This window comes from Balaenoptera ricei, chromosome 21 (assembly GCF_028023285.1).
Source record: "Balaenoptera ricei isolate mBalRic1 chromosome 21, mBalRic1.hap2, whole genome shotgun sequence".
NCBI lineage: Eukaryota > Metazoa > Chordata > Mammalia > Artiodactyla > Balaenopteridae > Balaenoptera > Balaenoptera ricei.
Window position 1 is genome coordinate 32579520 of NC_082659.1, and position 16195 is coordinate 32595714.

At 39.1% G+C, this 16195-nt stretch overlaps 2 protein-coding genes across 5 annotated transcripts in view; one reads left to right on the forward strand and one right to left on the reverse strand.

Annotated features, from left to right (window-relative positions):
• Positions 1 to 14201, reverse strand: part of DDHD2 (DDHD domain containing 2) — a 26676-nt gene extending 12475 nt beyond the window's left edge. For all 4 annotated transcript variants that reach the window (XM_059909318.1, XM_059909317.1, XM_059909316.1 and 1 more), the window contains exons 1-16: positions 13897 to 14201; positions 12423 to 12650; positions 11413 to 11603; positions 10535 to 10624; positions 9852 to 9972; positions 8617 to 8706; positions 7528 to 7663; positions 5490 to 5698; positions 5140 to 5207; positions 4368 to 4490; positions 3383 to 3478; positions 2209 to 2337; positions 1946 to 2101; positions 1573 to 1675; positions 1262 to 1432; positions 395 to 557 (exon numbers count right to left, since the gene is read on the reverse strand). In XM_059909318.1, the coding sequence (XP_059765301.1) occupies positions 395 to 557; positions 1262 to 1432; positions 1573 to 1675; positions 1946 to 2101; positions 2209 to 2337; positions 3383 to 3478; positions 4368 to 4490; positions 5140 to 5207; positions 5490 to 5698; positions 7528 to 7663; positions 8617 to 8706; positions 9852 to 9972; positions 10535 to 10624; positions 11413 to 11603; positions 12423 to 12642 (2066 nt within the window). In that variant the 5' untranslated portion in view covers positions 12643 to 12650; positions 13897 to 14201. The remainder of the gene's footprint in view (positions 1 to 394; positions 558 to 1261; positions 1433 to 1572; positions 1676 to 1945; positions 2102 to 2208; positions 2338 to 3382; positions 3479 to 4367; positions 4491 to 5139; positions 5208 to 5489; positions 5699 to 7527; positions 7664 to 8616; positions 8707 to 9851; positions 9973 to 10534; positions 10625 to 11412; positions 11604 to 12422; positions 12651 to 13896) is intronic.
• Positions 12924 to 16121, forward strand: LOC132356562 (uncharacterized). The gene is made up of 4 exons (XM_059909425.1): positions 12924 to 12965; positions 13314 to 13664; positions 13826 to 14091; positions 15342 to 16121. The coding sequence occupies exons 1-4, from the start codon at positions 12924 to 12926 to the stop codon at positions 15361 to 15363; spliced, it is 681 nt and encodes a 226-aa protein (XP_059765408.1). The 3' UTR covers positions 15364 to 16121.
• Positions 16122 to 16195: the final 74 nt, after the last annotated feature.

Below are 16195 nucleotides of genomic sequence, written 5' to 3' on the forward strand. Positions count from 1 at the left end.
AAACCCCAAAACAAAAACAAACACTTAGGGGCTTCCTTGGTGGCGCAGTGGTTAAGAATCCTCCTGCCAATGTAGGGGACACGGGTTCGAGCCCTGCTCCAGGAAGATCCCACATGCCACGGAGCAACTAAGCCCGTGTGCCACAACTACTGAGCCTGCGCTCTAGAGCCCGTGAGCCACAACTACTGAAGCCCGCGCGCCTAGAGCCCGTGCTCTGCAGCAAGAGAAGCCACTGCAATGAGAAGCCCGTGACAGCAACGAAGAGTAGCCCCCGCTCGCCACAACTAAAGAAAGACCATGCACAGCAATGAAGACCCAACACAGCCAAAAATAAAATAAATAAGTTAATTAATTTTAAAAAAAGATAGACTTAAAAAAGCAAACAAACACTTACCAGTAGCACAGATGACTTTGTAAAGCAAATAAATATTCATTAAAACTTTCAATGGGCTTCTCCTGTAGCACATAGTCGATGCGCTGGCCTCCATTCAGCATTCCCACATGGATGGGGGGGGCTTCTTGTTTAACTGCTACAAGGTTCTCTTCTGTGCTAACATCTGGATACAGAAGAACCATAATAAGAATATAAAAGCGTCCAGCCCTCCAAGGTTGTCCTTACTTTCCCTCAGACTCCAGCTGTACCGCAGGATGAGCTACCCTGCTCAGAAAGCTCTCTCTCATTTTCCTCCTCTCAATCCCCTTAAAGCTTCTCCTCAAGGCACACTGATTTTATCCAATCCCTTTCTTCCTTCCTGTACCTTTAATGGCTAATTCCATTTGCCTTTGGTTTACAAACTAAATGCAAACAGGGTTAGAACTCCTTAGGCAATTGAAAACTAAAGCAAAAGAATGCAGTATTAACTGTGAAATTAAGAGGAAAAGTGTCCTAGCTAGTCCCCAGCCAGGAAAATAAAACCAACCCATGAATACACAGACATTCCCCTGTAAAAGCAAGGTTCTTCACAGTGTAGGCTCTGAGCATCACTGCCATAGTGCCCAAGTGGGGAATGTTTTAAAGCCTCATTACTAGATGCTCAGCTTCTCTTGACATCTTCCCTCACAAATAATGTTTTTCCAAAATTTGTGGCTATTAGATGACAGAAAACACCAGCAGAGTTGAAGGCCCGTTAGGACGCATAGTATTGGTCCTAAACAATAAAAAGGAGAAAGTAAGAAGACCCTGGGAAAACAAGAACCAGACACCATGGAGTCCCTGTTATCTGGCCTGGTGCAGGAAATCAGTATGTACAGTGTCACTGACCACTAGGCTTCTCTGAACTTGATTCAGGTTCTGCTTCAGTTTCTTCTGCAGTTTCTGAAGCTTGTAAGGCAGGGTATGGAGCTCTGGTAAAAGACTTCCAGGCCATCCGCAGCGAACCTAGCAAGTTGTTCTTAAGGTCCATGCTCATCCTGGTCAAGCCCTCTCTCAGTTCTGAAACATATATGAAAAAGAACATTACATGGTTTACAGAGGTAAAAGGGTTCAACACAGCTAAACAAAGTGAATGAGGTCCAGTCAGTGTGCACTGACCAGAAGGTCTAGAATTATCAGGTTCTATACTCAAGACTTACCTAAGTGCATCCGCTTTCTGCCTTTATGATGCGGGATCAGCATTGGCTCGAACTCTACTCCTGGGACCACCATCGGTTCAATCCTATAGGCCACAGGATCAAACTACATAGGAAAAACAATAGCTACATATACCTCTGCTGAAGAAAGATAATGACAGTCTCAGGAGCTATGTATCAGGCAAGAATAATTATAAGCTCATTTTTTTAAATGTAGTTGTTCTGCCCCATCACTTCCAGATTCATACTATTATAAATTATCTCATTACTACAGAATAATATAGAAAAAAGTAAATCAACACAATAGAATATCGTATGCTCTTCACCAATAAGCCCTAATATTCAGGTAAAACCACAAGAGCTGTCCAATGCTTACAGGGTGATAAATATTGAAGAAACCTTTGCATGTTGGAAATTTGTAGTTGGGGTCAATTCTTTTTAGGCCTCGGACAGTAAGGAACATTCCAATGGGAGATCCAAAGGCAAAGAATATTTCTGGTTTATAGATGAGCCGGGGGTATTTTACAGGCACCTGGAAGGAGGAAATAAAAGCGTCTCTCATTAATAACAAAAGTTACATCTGTTCCTACCATACCAATGGCAAACAATAAAATGGCCAAAGAGAATTAGTATTGTTACCTGCCCAATGCCAACATCCAGATGTTCATCATTTCCAGTACCATTAGTACTACTGCAGAACTCCGATTCTTTGGGGATGTTAGACATATTCGCCCCTGCAGGTGATTTCGGGGTTGGTCTATTAATTCCCTAAAGAATAAAAAATAGTTCTGTGGGGCTGCTATGTAGTGAAAATATCCAAAGGATTATACAGTTTTCTACTGGTTTAAAAGGATGCTTGGGAAGGTTTTGAAATGGTAGTCAACAATTTTAAGAAGAATCTCTCAGAGAACAAGATAAAGCTGATGAAAACAAAAGTTGCCTTAAATTATGAATTGATATCCCTACATGCTCTGAAATAATGAAAGCTGTACAAAGCCATTTGGGTAGCAGTTGAAACTTTAGGCAACCATCATGAGAGAAAACGATAGCAGAGCACTGTGGAATGAATGTTGGGGATTGCTGAGGAGTTCAATGAAGTGCTATGCCTTTCTAACCAAAGCAAGTAGTATGTCTCTATCAGCCTTAAATCAGAACTGAGCAACCTGCTAAAAGGTTGAAAAATAATTAACTAGACTATGGAAAGGAATCAGTGGCCAAAAATGCTCAGTGCAGAAGCACCGTTACAACACGGTTATACCTTGAATACATTATACTAAGTGAAAGGAGCCAGTCACAAAAAGCCACATATTGTATGACTCTGTTTATATGAAATATCCAGAATAAGAAAATACATGAACACAGAAAATAGATCATTGGTTCACAGGAGGGAGGAATAGGGAGTGCCTGCTAATGAATATGATGTTTCTTTTTGCGGTGATGGAAATGTTCTGGAATTAGATAGTGGTAATGGTTATACAACTCTGCAAATATACTAAAACCCACTGAATTGTATATTTTAAAAGGGTGAATTTTATGGTATGTGTTGTGAATTATAGTTCAATAAAGCAGTTACAAAACAAACAAAAAAAAAAAGGAAAAAACTGAATGGTGGAAGTCCAGGGGAGATAAAGACTTCTGAAGCTAATAACACTTTTAAAGATATCAATAAAGTAAATGTGTTTAATTTCTGAAAAGAGAGCCAAAGGTCAATTTTAAAAATTGCTTAGCTCCCTATACTAAACACCTCACAAAGCACAAGGATACAGGGAAGTCAAAAAACTGTTTAATCCCACAAGCTACATTAAGCACATACCACTGAATTTTTTCTGGTCCTTAAGTAGTTTAGTATCTTCTTTCTTGGTCCTAAGGGAATTCCCATTTCCTGAAGATCTTTGTCTGTACATAAAGCCTAAGCATAAAAAATCAAATATCTTTATTTCTAGGCAAAATAAAATCAATTAAATGTCCTAAAACTAAATAAGTAAATGCCCTGTTCTCTGAGAGGAATAAGGCCTAAACACTCTGTTGTTCTTTGCTTTTGCATGACTAGGACTCCCTAGTGGTAACAAAAACAAATAAACAAGCAAATATCCACAGCAGAGCTCTAGAAAGTGTAACAGAAAATAAGAGTTGGAAAAGTTAGTGGTCATCTTTTCCTGCTCTCATGTTTTCAGAGCTGTGCTGTGTTTTAGTCTTTGCTCCATTGCTATTAACGTGGCTCCTTGGAACTCTGAACCTCCACAAAGCAAAGGTCACTTTTATACGATAAAAAGCACACCGATAAGGCTAAAGAGCATCACTAATGATAACGAAGTATTTATGACTAAAATGTTTCTAAAGGGCAGGTTCTTAGCAAGCAGTACGATGAAAAGAAGCAATAAAAATACTGAAAATGGGGAACTTCCCTGGTGGCGCAGTGGTTAAGAATCCGCCTGCCAATGCAGGGGACACGGGTTCGAGCCCTGGTCCGGGAAGATCCCACATGCCGCGGAGCAACTAAGCCCGTGCGCCACAACTACTGAGCCTGCGCTCTAGAGCCCGCGAGCCACAACTACTGAAGCCGTGCACCACAACTACTGAAGCCCGCGCGCCTAGAGCCCATATCTGCAACAAGAGAAGCCACCGCAATGAGTAGCCTGCACATCGCAAGGAAGAGTAGCCCCACTCTCTGCAACTAGAGAAAGACCACGCGCAGCAACGGAGACCCAACGCAGCCAAAAATAAATAAATAAAATAAATTTATTAAAAAAAAAATACTGAAAATGGTATAGTGCAAAGTTTTAAAAGATTATTTTTACCAGAGCTTCCTTATCTACTTTCTCCTTCTCAAAGATACTAAAGAATTCAGAGAGTTGAAGTTTCTTCAAATCTTCCTCCAGTGTCGGTGTGTCTCCTTGATCCATGAAAATACTTGGCAAATCCTAAAAGTTAAATTGTAAAGCTCGTATTCTCTAAATTCATTCAGATTTTTATTAATATTACTTTGCAATAAAGGAAAGTACTATGTTAGATATCCACAGAGACCTATCTTAACTTTGAATAAATTGTAATTTATACGAAATATAAATTGTGATTGATCTTTAAGTTTTTGCAGTCAGTTGAAACCTAAGATGTTTTTAAATAAATGAATGAGTGAATGAATGAGTATCAAAGTATTCTTCATCATCATTAATAAAGCCTTCCCTGAGCTCTTATTAATGTTTAAGGATGGCTTTCAAACAGAATTTCTATAAACTATATCAGTTTGCATCCAATTCACTCTTCACTTCCTCATATGCAAATTCCATTTCAACTCAATGATTCTATAATTCTAATAACAGATCAGTAGTGCATATTTATAATGAAAAAATAAGATACCTATAATTATTTTAGAATGTGGCAAATATTTGTAGAAGCATACTACTATCTTGCTTCTATCATCCAAGAATGACAGAGATAATTACAAGTCTGTTAAAATTAAAATAAATGTAAATATTATGGTATGAGACTAAGCGAAAAACAAAAAGCCTAAAATCTAAAAATGCTTACTAAGAAAGCATACAAAAGAACCTATCTGAACATCTAAATTACCTTTTTACTGTCAACATCCCCCAAAGAATCTTTCTGATTTGTTAGGATATCGAACAATATAAGTGAACCTACAAGTGAAACAGAAGAAAGAAGGGACAATTTCAAAGCATTAGCACTAAATAGATGTCTTTTATACAAAAAAAAGTAATAAGCCAATTACCCATGAAGCAAAATCTATGAAGCAGGGAGTCATTCTTTCCAATCCACCACCACCCTTCCAACCCCTTCCAAATTCTTCATCATAGACCAGTTCTAGACCTCTGAATGTGATACTGATAAAAGACCCTGTACTTCAAAGACAGGTATCCTTAAAATGTGATAGTCATCTCTGGTCACATAGAATCCGTTACCTAAACTATGACCAGCGATGGATACGCCCCCTTTGAAATTAGGGTTCCTCTGCAGAAAAAGTACATATAATCGGTTCATTTCAGAAGCAACTGTGTCCACAATAGTCTGACAGTAGGTGGGGCTGTTGTAGAAGAAGACATCCAGAATTGTATCATTGGTGAAGTGCCTTAGGCGGTTAATGCTGGGCAGAGTTATTCGCTGCAGATCTCTGAAAAAACAAAAGATATTTTAAGCAGAAAACCTAAATACATTCCATAGCCTCCTCTAAGTTATGATCCAAATTACACTTAGAAATTAAGATACAAGGGATAACTATCAATTTACAGGAAATATAGAGGACGGACATTTGTAATGAAGCCAAAGGGATGTGACCAGCAAAATTCAGAGTGTGAGAAACTCTGCAAGACAAAAAACCCAGCCTCCTCAAGACATAAATTACAAGAAAATAAGAGATAGAAAGGTAATCAAGAGATTAAAAGAGACTTAAAAGACATCAACTAATTGCAATTTATGATCCCAGTTTAAACTATGTGTGTATGTGCATGTATATGTATGATGTGTATATATAAATCATGACATTTATTAGACAATTACAAATTCGAATACTGATTGTATATTTGCTGATATTAAGAATTTTTTTAGATGTGATAATGGTGTTATATATGTATTTTTAATCCTTAACAGGATATACAAACTGAAACATTTAACAGATGAAATGATGATGTCTTAAGATTTTATCCAAAAGTAATAGAGTGGAGGGATGGGCAGTACACGGAAGATATGGATGGGGCAGAACTGGCCACGTGTTGAGGCTTGTTGGGCTGGGTAATCATAATCAATACATGAAGATTCATTATATATGCTACTTTTGTGTACAAAATTCTCTATAATAGAGTTTTTTAAAAGATACAAGAGGCTTTTCCTAGAATTCTCAGCATTAAGGTTTTTTGATCACAAGTCAGATGATAAATGGATCAGCTCTCTGTCTCTATGCCGAATTTCTAAAAGCTGAAAGAAGGTGAGACTGCCAGATGCCAAGGACAAACAGAACTCATATCTCGCAAAGGAAAACAATGTTGACGTAGTATAAATCAGCTTCCACATAAAGCTTTCTCAAAGCTCCCAGAAAGACTCCTCAAACCTTCAACATCTTCTGTAGCTTAGAGAGGGCTATGTGCGCCTAGTAACCTCTTAGCATCAACTCAAATATGAAAGAATGTGAACTCTGTGCACCTAGTAAAAGCAACACCACAATGGAGCATTTGGCACGTGGAATATGCTCAAATCATAGGGTATTAAGAACTGAGAGACATGGAATCAGAAAAGCCATTTCCAAGACCAGCATGGAAACAATGCTACTTCCTTTATCTACCAGAGAAGCATCTCCTACTTCTATCCTAGAACTATATTATGAACATACTTCTTTCTGGCGAGCCCACAGCTGAATATCCTTAATATAAGGCAACCTTCTCTGACATTACCAAAAAGTTTACAAACAGAACTACTGAGCCTGTAACCTAAGAAAACCATCACTTAAAAGTCATTGCACCAATTATACCTCAAGTTATAAACCCCAATAATTTAATATTTGGGAATTTCCTTTTTTCCCCAAATTTGGACAAATATTATCTAAATGTGATCACAAAAGGAACAACAAAATACTTTGTACATCTTGAGGTAGGTTGGCTTTTGATATCTTAAGATGGAAATGCTTATACACTATGGGGAGAAAGCAACATTCGGCTTTATGCTAAAGAAATAATAAAGCTGTAGTAGTAAACACTAATGAGCCAGTAAAACATACTGGAAGAAGATACACACAACTCCCCACTCCTAACCCGAGCTAGTTAAACAAAGGGATTGGTCCACACTTAATAATGTATCTCTTAAGAAAAAGACACAGAAGTACAAAAAGTTTTCTGTTGAACAAAATTTTATATATACAATCAGCTATAGCAGAAATGTTCCTAAGCATATCAATGATCAGAAAACATTACAATCACAGTTAGCAACTCAAAGGTGTAAAGTACTACTCACACATCCACACCAGTGGAATGCAAAGGACTGTGCCAGTTGACTGGGAGAAATTCTACCCTCCCAATCTGCTGATTTTCTTGGGCTTTCTTAAAATGCGTCTGTAGCAGGTTCAAAGAAACACTGCGAAAATCGTTAACTAGAAAAGAAAATTAACTATGCATTAACGGTGAAGCGATCAATTTGTAGAGCGAGGATGCAACAGATCTTATAATTATACTACATCCATCTATATTTGCTTATAGCACCTACTGACTCGAGTCAAAAGTAGAGTGAGTATTCAAGAAAAAATTAACAGTGCATGTAGGAAAAGACATTCCTTTAATATAGAACTGCTGTTACTATACAAAACATTTTTATATAAAAAAAAAAATCACACAGTAACTTCAAAACTTCTGCCGTGTCAAGGGAACTGTTTCAATTTTTTAAAGAAACCACTTGACCATGTCAATTGGCCTTGCAGTCAGGTTCCTATCCTAACTTTCTGGTTCTTATAAACAACCTTTACACAAAATTTTAAATTTTTAAAAAATACACTGCCGTTTGGAATTCATATTACGTCGATCTTAACCTTCTAGGAGGTTTATGCTTAGCGGCATTAGCCATTAGGATCAGACTCCCAAATTAGGGCAGTTAGACTATGAATACTACCTTTCAAAGTCAAGTTATACTAACGACCTAAATATTCCAATTAGAATATCATAAGGTTTATCACAGTATGAATTACAAAAATGGTTGAAGCTTCTGTTATTCATTTAAACTATATTATCTTCATGGTCATATATTTATGGTTCCCTTTAAATTTAGAATGGTTATAAAGAGGACCATCACATCATAAAACAATTTTATAAGACTTGAGGGCTTACTCACTCAAGATTTATTAGTTAAGAATATAAACCTATTAGCCTAAGGAATTTACTAGCACTTTAGGTCTAAGCTGGGAAGCTTGACTATACCTTGCCACCTGTCTTTAGCTCTCCAAATCTTATTATGCAGCTAAGACAACAGACTAAAGACAACACTTCATCTCAACTCACAGGAGCACTAACAGTCCCCTTACATGATCTAATATGACATGCTTTGCAAACCTACCACACTGTACAATGCTTCGAAAGCGGAGATCACAGGCTGGTCCGATCCCATGGACTACAAAAACCAAGTGATCTATCTGTAAAGGTTCCCCTACAAGTGAAATTACAAAGAAAAATTACTCTATATAACTAGTCATGTATTCTAAAATCAAACATTCACAATGAATAGATAATAGAAATGGGCAAGTTAAAATATGAGCAGATATTTTAAAAGACACAGTCCCATATTTAACTACTTAGTAAAAATATAGTGATTTTACTTTGTTTCTAATTTATCTTGTAATAAGTCAGTGAAAACATTGTTCAAGTTTTTTAAACTTTTTATTTTGAAATAACTGCAATCTTATTGAACACTTGAAAGAACAGTACAGAACTCTCATGTACTTTTTATATAGATTCAACACTTTAACAGTTACCACATTTGCTTTATTTCTCTATGTGTATGTGTATTCACACACATTTATTTTTCTGAACCATTTGGGAGCAGGTTGCATACATTATCAGATGGCATATATCACATCTCTTTAACCCTTTAATATTTTATTATGTATTTCCTAAGAATATGCTCTTATTTAACCACAGGGCAGTTACCAAATTCAAGTAATTTAATATTGACAGGAAACTTTTACCTAATATTCTATTTTTATCAGTTGTACCAATAAAGTCTGGTATGTATTTGAAGCCTGAAATTTTAAACTCATCTTTTCAAATTACAGTAAGTCTACGACTTTGTCCAAGAGACAAGCCATCTCCTCTGAAAGATGAAAGGAATTTTATAATCCAGTTAAATATATTATAAAACCAACCATAAATGACCCTAGCTAGACAGCAATGGATAACCATCAAGGTCCTACTGAAAAATAGTTTTCCCTGGTTGAAAACCTCCTGAAAACCTTCAGGAGTTACCAGGAATAAATTAATAATCAAGCAGGTGGAATCACACTTCTTAGAATTAGGACTAAATCAGTTCATTTGTACTTAGTGACCTCCTGATTAGTACTGTCAAATTTTATCCACCCCACCATACATACTTAGCAACTTTAAAAGAGATTTTTGTACCTATTAAGATTCTTAGTAGATGAAGTAATGCTAATCTTAACTTAGAATAAGCCCATTTGATTAAAGACCATTTTTAAGCCTTGACGTAATCTAAAGCCATAGAGAAAGACCACAATTTAAGTCATACACAAATAAGTATATCAGAAGATAAGAAAAAAAATGAATGATTAACATTACCACAATGAATGTCAACAGAGATGTTCTCAACCCCTCTCTTCACTGTTCGAGGTCGGCCCTGCTCAGTGGGTGTTGAACCCCATTCATCAGACCCCGCGACTGGCTGGTAATGTACCATAAGCTCAAATAAAAAAGATCAGAGCAATAAACATACTCTACATTAAAGACACTTCTATTTATACATTCTGAGGGGTAGGAACGGGTCTTTTAAAACATAACACATAGTCAAATCTCAACTGGAGTTTTGATATGCAACTCCTACAGCTTGAAATGAGAATCCTGAAAATACATTAGGCTAATGTTGTACACTTTAAATATCTTACTATTTCGTCAATTATACCTCAGTAAAGCTAAAAAAAAAAAAAACAGGAAAATGAAAATTCATCAGGCTAACAGATCTTTCAACCATACCCTACACATGGAAGAGGTGCCCACATAACGTGTCAGTGATTTTCTAAATCTACAGTGACATAATTTTCCCTAAGAAAATTTTTGTGTAAGAGTTGAATGAGGAAATGACGGTAGGAGCCACAGCTTCAAGTTTCATAACTGTGAATGTAATATAAAAATGTCCAAAGCTTATCCTATGTAGAATCCCCAGAAAAAGAAACCAATTAAGTTCTTCTTACTAATGCAATTAACCTTTAATCCCAATGTTAAAGAAGGGCATTAATTTGCTTTACCTTTGGATTGTGCAATATAATAACTTCTCTGTTGGGAGACTCCAGTTTCTTTTTCCATTCATCCAGAGTTACAGCAAGCATGTAAGTTTCCTTAAAAGAAAACACATTTCATTAGATTTCCGTAATGGTTTTTCTATTAAAACTGAACTTTTTTACAAGAATACTGCTAGATAAACAATTACAATAAGAATATCTTACTCTAATTTATCAAATTTATTTTAATTCTCTTAAAATGAGAACAGGTACTAGTATAGAGCAAAGAAAAAATAATCACTTCTACTTCTATCATCTAGACTGGAGATTATCGCTGTACACATTTTGATATATTTCTTTCAATAATGTTAATGCATGTATATTATCCATAAAATGAGGATTACATTACATATAAAGTTCTTTCTCTTGATTTATCAAATTTATTTTAAAATTACGATAATAGTACAGGACAAAGGAAAAAAATCAGTCCCAATTCCATCATCAAGACTAGAAATAATCATTGTTCACATTTTGATATATTTCGTTCAATAATATTAATATCCTACTCCAATTTAAAGCAAATTTCAGAATATTTTCAGAGCAAGAAAAATAAAAGGCAAAAAAGACCAATCCTGTGGTCACAGTTTAAATATTTACAAAGATCACCATTAGAGAAAAAAAATTTTAATTTAAATACATAATAGTTTCCATAGTATTTCAAAATTTGAAAATAAAACTACTTTATCCTGAAACGAGCTTGCAAAAAGAAATGCTATGAACTGTGATGCAAATAGAACCAAACTCTCTCTGTAAATTCACAGAATAAGTCACAAGAGGAAGAAAAGATTATGAAATAAGAGAAGAACACAATGAAGAAAATGAGTAAAAAAGGGTCACAGGAATACCTCTAACACTTGGCTGAAGCTCTCCGAGTACGGAACATACTTATTATCTTTGTCTCCCTTGTAAAACCAGGTACAGCGCCTCACTTCCGATGCTAGCTCATCCCAGTATACGGCGTACCGCATCCTCTCCCCCAAATGAACATCGTATCTGCCCCCATCAGTGGGCACAACTCTCCTATCACAGTCTTTTCCTATCAGGGAGTGGAAAGGGGAAAAGAAGTACATAGTATAGCAAAATAGAGCTCCCAAAATACAACTCTGAGTTATGCTCTAAATAATGTTATAAAACACACGAATGATCTGTTTCTTCTTGGCTAAACTACTTTATAAACCATCAACATCATTCTTGGTTTTAATGAAACATGAAAAAAATAATACCCAATGCTGTTTTGTTCTTTTTCTGAGGAGAGATAGGAGTGTCCCTTAAAAAAAAATGTATACAAGAAAGCTCTTCTGAATTTTTTGTTTAAGGGACCAAAAGATAAATTAATGACCATCATGATGATAAGGTAGTAACCAGCATCATTCTTGTTTCCATAAAAGAAGAAAAAACAAGAGAAAAATGAAAGAATTCATTCTTTTGCAGTGTGACACTGCCCGTACCACACTCTTCATAAACAGAAACTGAAACATAAGAAACATTATTGGTTAACTATGCAGGAATTACAATAGGTCCTGTTTTCAAACTACAGACCAAATTCTTGAATATTATAAATTGGCTGGATAGTAATGCAGAACTTCTATATAAGAATGCTATAGGATGTTATAAAGCAGAAACTAACACACCACTGTAAAGCAATTATACTCCAATAAAGATGTTAAAAAGAAAAGATTATTAGGTAAAATTTGGAAAGTATAAAAAATGTAAAGCAAAAAAAAATGCTATGAGACAACTAGAAAAAAATCTAAAATTTACTTCTAATAGCACTCACTATAAGGACTTTTATATTACAGTTTTAGAGAAATGACAGTAAGTCCTCGTCTATGACAAGTCATAGCTTTCACCCTACCAGAGCCGTATGCCTCTTCCAGCTGCTGTGAATCCTGAGAGTTGAAAGGAATCCATGTCTCCTTAGAATCTATTATCTTACAATAAAACCAATGAGGAGAAACGGGTTCGTACAAACTGCCAGCATCCATGTCTATCAGCTCAAAGGAACTACATGAGTTTGGTGACGGGGATGGATCTGACTGGGACAATTGTTCCTCGTGTGATTCCACTGATGACATTTCTTCCTCTAAAAGACAAAAAACTATCAATAAAATTTCCTTCTATTAACAGTGTAATTGTTCACACACACAAAACTGGTCATTTTTAAGGAGTCATTTCTGAAAAAAAATCTAAGGGGGCTGCATAATTTAAAACAGAAATAACATAAATTAACAGCTTTTTTTGGTTTTGTTTTTGGGGTTTTTCTTTTTTTTTTGGAGGAAGGAGGCCTTAAACAAAACGCTTCTTATAGTTAGACCAACCACTTTGCACTGATCTTCCAATCCTCTCAGAAAACTGCATGGTTTTAATTAAACAAAACTGGAATCACGAGAAACACATGGTCGAAATCTTGACTGCAAAAAAAATTTTACCCCAATTTCCAATCTAAGTCTGGTCCCAAGGCAAAAACGCGTACTCCGTCTTAATAACACCTGGTTGTAGGCTCCAGGCCCTTGTCATTACACATTTACCTGACTACTGGAATCACAATATTGAAAATAAAACTATTCACTTAAGAACCAGTCACTTTTTATCAATGCTTGAAGGGTGCTTAAGTAGAGACTGTGGTACAAATTCTGAAAACGCGAACCCTCGCTTGGGGCCACTGTGCGCACGCGCGCACCCACTCGCACCATCCAGGTCTCAGACGAAAAGTAACAAGTGACCTCAAAAGCCTCCTTCCCTCAAGGAAGACCGTGACCTGTGTATTTCCGCCCCTTTAACACTCGCAGGGACTAACACTGCAGACGTCGAAAGTAAACCCAGGCTCCTCGGAGGGGCGCGGACAAGACCATCGCTATCTCAGCACCGAGCGCAGCGGGACCGCAAACACCCGGCCTCCCTCGGAGCGGACGCTCTCCAGCTTCCGCCACTTTATCTTTTTTCCCAGCACGAATTTATTTCCGCCACCTTGCGTGTCCCTTCTCCCCACGACCCCGGGCCTCCTGCAGCCCAGGTCTGGGACCTCAGGGTTCGCGGACGCCTCTCTCCGTCCCGCGTCCAGCCCCGCAGAGAGGAGCGGAGCGTGGATGAAAACGAGGTAATTTCCAGGTGCCTTCGGGCACGGTCGATGCAAAAGGGTCCCTGGCCGCGTCCCTGTAACCGAGGTCACCCCCACCCCGCCAGGGCTGGTCCTCCCAGCCCCCCTTCCCTGCCTCGGGCATCGCGTCCTCCTTCACCCCTGGCATCTCCATCCCGCAGTGCCTCCCACCCGCACGCCGGTCGGAGCCCTGGGCCCGGCCGCCGCCCCCAACGCGCCGCCGCAGACTCACCTGGCAGCCCCGCAGCCTTTCAAGTTCTCCTGCCTTCGCTGAGTGGGCTACGACATATCCCCTGCGGAGGCCTTCCCCGCGAGCCCAGGAGGGGCGGGGCGGAGCAGAGCAGGGCGGAGCTTGCGGCCCCGCCGGGCTCGCGCCCAACACAGTGCTCCGCCGCGCTCCCAGCGGGCCAGGCTGCCTAGAGCAAAGGTGAGGTGACGGGGACTGCTGCGTGGAGGCAACGGGTGGGGCGTGGAGGCCCGCAGGGGCGCTGGCGGGAAGTGTCGCGAGAGGTGGAGGGACTCGCGCGAGATGTGCTCCTCCGAGCGGGCTGGAGGTCGGAGCGCTGGGCACGCGGGTGTTGCCGGCCGCGCGCCCTCCGCTTGGTACCCGCGCACGGGGTCTGGGTGAGAGGCCTCAGGTATTTAGAAGGCAGGGATGGGGAATGAGACGTTATAGGTGGGGAGCGTTTCAAATTGCAGTGAAAGCAAGGTTCTTCAAGATGACCCAGCCTCCCCACTTAATAGATGGGAAAACAGACCTCTGACCCGGTGGTACCCTGGCTGACCCTGCTCATGGGCCGGGATGGTGCGGGGACGCCGGGATGCCATGCCCCTAGTGAGAAGTAGGACAGGGCGCTGGCGGCAGCTGCGTCTACCCAGACCTCCACTTCTGGGTGCTGAGAACGGATACCATTGGCATTTGCAAGGGAAGAAAAGATCGTCTCTGGGTCTTTGCCCCTCTCCTTTGCGTTTATTGGGATTTAGAAGCTGCCAAAAAGATATCTTTAAAAGATGTAGAGGTGAGCTTGGCAGGATTCAAAAGCCGCAAGAGGGTTGGAGACGAGATATTTTTGTCCAAACAAGATGACATAACTGAGGTAAAGAGGTTAAAAGAATTTCTCAAGTAGTAGCCCTGCCAGCTCTCCTATTTAGTTTTCTGGAAGACTTCAATTCCTTCGGGCATGCAATAAAATACTTTCCTATTTTCTAACTAGATTATAGGGCAAGGGTTCAGGGAATGTTTTTCTGTCTTGTTATTTCTTCAAAAGCTGAGAAAAAGGAAACTAAAAGAGGGATTTTTTTATAACAGATTAATTCTCTTACAGTTTAAGAGCCACACACAATTATCCACAAGTTTACTTATACCTTCTCCTCAAATTTATAACACCTGAATAGCTTCTGTTCTTTGCAGATGAAACGGAGCAGGACCGTACGGTCCCTGCCCCCTCACCCCATGTCCTCAGCCCGCCTTTTGTCTGTGGAAAAACTTTAGGCAAAAAATAAGTTTAATCAGAGAAGTGAGAAAATTTAGAAACAAAGGAAAACAGTCAAAGGAGACCAAATAATAGTTTAGTCATTAAGCATTGTCAAGGACCTTCAGTCCCTCCTCAAGGGCTATAGATAATATTCTGAGCCGTATCCTGTGAGCTGTCTTACAGATACTGAAATCCCCACCAGGTGGAAGAAGTTAACTACATGATGACCAGACTGTAGCCATGACATAAGCTGCCACAATTCCAAGAACTGGCCTCAAAGAAATGGAAACCCTGGAACTAAAGATTAACTGTTCTTAAAACAACCAAGATGACGCTGATCAGACCACCGCATTACTGGTTTCAAGATGACTGTCAGAACTGACTGTGCTGTTCTGCTCCCGCCTATGCAGCCCTGAAACTCCCCTTTAAAAGCCCCCGTCCCCTGAGCAGCAATCGGGAGTTGGTTCTCGGACAGGAGTCCACCCTCTCCCCCGGTTGCCAGCCTTTGAAATAAAGCAACCTTTCCTTTCCTACCAACACTCGTCTCTCGAGAGTGGGCTTTCCAGCGGCGAGCAGCCGGACCTGGGTTCGGTAACACAGAGAGGATGAAGAAAGCCAGGACTGTGCCCCAGCCTCTAGGATCCTGTCAGATGACTAGATAATATAACTGATACCAGTAGCTAGCTTTTAACTCTATGTTGTAGGTAACAACTGTAAGCATTTGACAAGTATACTCCCATTTAATTCTCACAGCAACCTGGTGAAGTAGGTTATCCCTATTTGCAGAGGTAGAGTGACTCACATACTACCAGCAAGTGATGGAGCCAATATTATAAACACAAGGTCTGTCTTCAGAGCCTGCACCTAAGTAACTTACCTAAAATCGCAGTTAAGTGATAGAACTGGAACTTGAATTTAGGCCCTCTTTCTCCAAATCCCTGTTGCAGCCTCTGTACCAGGTGTTCTCAATTTTTTTTTTTGTCTCAGGACCCTTTATACTTTTATTGAGAACTCTATAAAGAGTGTTTATGTAGATTGTATCTATCACTATTTACT